Source organism: Alligator sinensis, unplaced genomic scaffold (assembly GCF_000455745.1).
Source record: "Alligator sinensis unplaced genomic scaffold, ASM45574v1 scaffold1182_1, whole genome shotgun sequence".
In the NCBI taxonomy this organism is placed as follows: domain Eukaryota; kingdom Metazoa; phylum Chordata; order Crocodylia; family Alligatoridae; genus Alligator; species Alligator sinensis.
Genome location: NW_005842796.1, coordinates 248200 through 252971, shown reverse-complemented (window position 1 = coordinate 252971; position 4772 = coordinate 248200). Strand labels below are relative to the sequence as shown.

General features: G+C 41.6%; 1 protein-coding gene across 1 annotated transcript in view; it reads right to left on the bottom strand.

Annotated features, from left to right (window-relative positions):
- AUTS2 (AUTS2, activator of transcription and developmental regulator) overlaps positions 1–4772 on the bottom strand; it is a gene marked incomplete at its 5' end in the record, with an annotated part of 542556 nt that overhangs the window by 294435 nt on the left and 243349 nt on the right. Inside the window, one exon of the mRNA XM_014525401.1 lies at positions 3566–3595. Coding sequence (XP_014380887.1) covers positions 3566–3595 — 30 coding nt within the window. The remainder of the gene's footprint in view (positions 1–3565; positions 3596–4772) is intronic.

The following is a 4772-nucleotide window of genomic DNA, read 5'->3' as shown; positions in this document are numbered from 1 at the left end:
GAAAGAGGATACTGACCACATAAAGTAAAGAACTTCTCTTCTTTTTTTCTTTATAACCAGACCTTAGTCTCCATATGGATGTCAGCATCATTCTTCCTCTACTGACTAGGTTCCCTTTTTTCACCAGGACACGTATGACCATATTTGAATCCACCAACCTTTAACTTCTTATGCTCCGCCGCACATCTAGCACTATGCTGACTCACTGTTTTTGACTCTAACCGACTGGCATATGTTCCTGGCTTACAGGGTCTCTCTATATCAGAATGCTTGCTTTATTTCCCCTATCACACACAAATGCAGATACCCACACCTATCCATCCTTCAACACATCACTTCGACTAGCCAAATGATACTGATTTCTCGTAAGCATTAGAAACCAACATGAGTCTGCCCTTGAGAACCCCAACGTAAAACAAAGTTACCTTCTTTCAATATTTCTAACTAGCGGGCATCTGGAGAAATATTCTGCAGAGATACGTAACAGAAGACTGCGGCTCCCATAGAGAAGAAATTTCTGCCTTGACATATGTCACCAAAGTGTTGGACACTTAGTGACAGAGTGTTGGAGAATAATTATAGACTTATAAAATATATTCATCAAGGGGCAAGCAGAACTTATTTCATATTTATATTTACATTATATAATTGAGGCAAACACAGGGCCCAAAGTCAAATGAGAGATTTTGATCAAGGCTCTTTTAGTCTCTACTATTTCAAGGTGCTGAATGTCCTCAATTCCAATGTCATCAAGGAGAACTGAGGCTGCTCGGCATCTCTCAGGGGATGGTCAGCATCTTGCAAGGTCAGGTCCTTACAAACAATGTACCCTCTGCTGTCTCGGCATGTTTTGCTCAGAGGACTTTTGGTCCTAAAATTTCATTTATTTATTTTTTTTAAACAGAGTTTCAAAATCTTCATTGGTTCTATTGATAAAGATCTAAAAGATCCCGCCTGTCTGGAGAAAAGAAGTTTCCACTTGTCAGTTAAACAAAGGAATAATGCACGGCCTCCTTTATAGTGTGTACTTTACCTGTCATCCAACAGCCCATTATCATGTCACGGCAGAGTGCACTTTTCTACAGGTCACTTTGTTTAAAATGACATGGATAATGCACATGTCAGCGAGCTGACAGTCCCGACCGTCCTTCAGAGATAAAAACCGCAAGACGATCGCCTGTTCTTATCTGGGGTACATGCCTTGGTCTATCATCTAAGTCAGGCAGAACATGATTTCTCCAGAGAGCACTTTTTTCATTTCCTGATTTTAAGAAAATCAAATAAGCACCATTTGTCTTCATCTGAATATGCTTGACCTGCTCAAATGATGATGTCTCGCATTTTATAACAGGCTACATATGCTGAATTCAAATTAACAGCAGAACAAGGCCCTTAGATCTCTGCCTAGGCTGCTAGTATGGGCTGAATAAATACTCCAGGTTTAGCAGCTTTCTGTCAGAATTGGGCCTCTGCTGTAAAATTCAGAGCTAGGTTTGATACAGGGATCTAGCTGCCTTGAATTGTCAGGGATGCTTGGATGTGAGCTTATATCTCACCCCATTATAAAGAAAGACAAGACACCAATTGTCCAGTTCATATCTCAGTTTGGATTTCAAATTCTCTCTGCAGAACTACTGAGATGAAGCACAAGGTGCCATTGCAGGTCTCTGTCCAATGCAGCATCAATTAAATGTCTCTTAACTAGCAATACAATGTACCGAAAAACTGCCCGGTTTGTCTTTATGCATTAGGTGCTCTTAAAGAAAAGCATTATGAAATCTGGCCTAGGTAAGCTCTGTGAATAGAGGAGCGGCAGGAAATTAGACTCGTAGTGCTCAGCTGAGTCGTGTTTATCGTCTGTATATGGAACATCCTGAAAACAAATAATCACTAAACAGGGTAGATTTGAACAGCAATGCAACAGAAATTCATATCTAAAAGTGTGAGTTAATATTCTGTACAAGAACCCAACAAAACCACACTTCTCTGTTGTCACACTCTGATTAACTCCAGTGATTAGTTCCCCTACAGAAGGGAAATCACTAATGGACTCATGCTGCAGTTCAAAGTAAACAGGGCAGCTTAATATAGTTAGCAAATTATTATGAAAACCATGGGGGGAAAAAAAACAAACCCTCCAAACATATTCTTGATTTGGAAAGTTACTGAAAACTAAAGGCCAGATTTGCCCATTGAAAAGCTTAGGGTAGGAATTTCCTTGATTTCTTCTTCCTACACAAATATATCACTGATGGATTTTATCAAATGTGAGCTCTGCAGTCCATCATTTCCCTGGGGAGTCCACAATACATCGAGGCGCGCCTTCTTCTTTCTTGGTTTACTTGGAGCTAATCACCAACCTCCAAGTATTGTGAAGCGATCCCATGAAACCAATTTCCCCACATTCTTCCCCAAAATGTATCAAGGCAAGGAAAGGAACAGGAGAAAGCAGTGAAAACTGTCAAAGAAAACATCTGTGGAGTTTGGGTGCCATCCAACATCCACCTACAAATTGTAGAACTCAACCCAGAGATAACATTTTTAAACAATTTTTTCCCACAATGCCTATTTTGTTTTTGACAGGCAAGAACATTACACATTCGACTGTTCATGGCATAGAAAAATATAAGCGGACATATTAAAATACATGGATATAGGTACCCTAGCTATTAGTAGCATTAACAATAAATAGCTTTATAGATCACTTCTTCCCTACCATTCCTTCAGCACAACACCCTCCCCACTCTCTCCTGCAGAGAAAAACCTAGACTCGTAGGGTAGATTTAGTAACAGAAAGTATTGATCAGACTTCAAGCACAGTTTCCAAATGTTGATTAAAACAAAACTAACCCCAAACTTGACCTTGACCTGCAGACCCATATATGTGAACCTTTGAAATCAGCAACTGTGTGGATAAATGCCTGTTTAAAAGTAAAAAGATGAGTCTTTATAAATGTATGCCCCTGTACTGTCAAAAAGGCACTTCCCAAGGGTAAACATGGGTATATAAAAGGGTGGAAGTCAAAATGGCTTTCACAGATTGCACACACAATCCTTTTATTAGAGGGTGTATCTATATGCTCATTAAAGTGCGGCGGTTACTGCACATATAATTTAGTACTTCTATAATCAAGCACTAAATAAATGTGCAGTACCTGGAGTTACTGTGCAATAGAGCTGGTGAATGCCTTTTTAGTGATGCTACTTTGCAGTAGACTAATAATACTGTGCAGTACGTATCAGGACGGTATGTGCTGTGACGTTATACTGCGCAGTATTATCAGGCTACCCTGCTGTTAGCGTCTTGTGTAGATACATCAGGTATATTGCAAAATCAGAGGAATAGTTGCCTATAATTGGTCTTGAAAAAGATTTTTCCTTCCATTTCTGATTCCAAACCCATTAAAGGCAATACAAGACTTTCCCTTGACTACAGCATGCATTGGATCAGTTCTTAACATAAACTTTATATAAGTAATAGAAAAGTAGGAGTACAGGTCCAGGAAGATCTTTCTGTGCCCTGCCAGCACAGAACTGTACAGGAGACAAATGTTCCCCATCTTACCTTCTCTTCCTGATCACTGTCGCTGTCACACTGAAACAGAAAAAAAAGAAGAGAAATATGGGTAAGAGAAACCTTTCCAAAGGAAAATAGGAAAAAAAAATATGAACAACACTCCCCAGATGTTTGCCACGCAGGTGCTCCATAAGGCTTTAATTCCAAATTCCTTTAGAAAGAAAATGTGTTTATTGCATGACAGGGCTTTTTCCCCCATTTTAAGGAGAGTTTGCACTTAAAGCTAATACAGCTGTAGTTCTGTTTCTACTGCAATATTATCATGATTCAACAAAGCCATTTGCAATATACAGTCTATTCTCCTAAACCACTAATTTACATGCAGGGAAGTTAGTTTTACATGAGGACAGATAGCAACCAACATCAGATCACAGAGAGGGAAAAGTATTATTAGCTGGTTCTTCATCTGATACATAGCATGTTGCCTCCTTCAAAAGTTTTTCCAGAGGGCAGACACGGAAAGAGCTTAGATAGCACTTGTTCTTTGCAGAGTGTACACATTTACAAATCTATGGTTACTTATTGTAGGTGCCTAACTTTGTGCCATCACTCATAGATGCTCCACTGAAGAGTTCAGATGCTCACGGCAGATCACGTGGCACTAAGAATGTGTCAAATTAAGGGCCTTGTGGCACAGTCATTTTAGGCGGCTTCTGGAGTTTTTAACCCCTGGATTGACTTCATGTTAACACCCTTTAAGTGGCTTAGAGCACTCATTATTCAGCTTAAAGTCACGCCACTTCAGGGTAGGATCATCTCTAGTCTGCCTAACTTTGCTCCTGTTCCATTAAGGTGTGGCCTCTCCAGACAGCTATTCTGCCCAAATTGAAGTCCTCCAGCATCCCAGAATGCAGTGCCCTGAGTCAGGGCAAGTGGGGACACCGGGATGCAGTGAGGCTGGGCACGGCGCCTCTGTCCTGCTGCTCCCACCAGGAGCCCTGGAGAGTGCCTGGTGGTTGCAGTGCCTCCAAAACTGGCTCACTGCTTTGAATGCCTGGGCCAGACTCAGGCTGTGGTGCCTCCATGGAGCAGTAGGCTGGTGCTCACCCCTCCTGCTGACCCATGGTTGAACTTGCACCCAGCCCTGTGCTCTGTTGCAGCGTGTCCCCTGTGGGATGCCTGTGCCCACAGGACCTGGTGGACACATGCCCCAGCAGGGCTGGGTGGCTGGAGCAGGATGCAGCTTGGTGGCAGC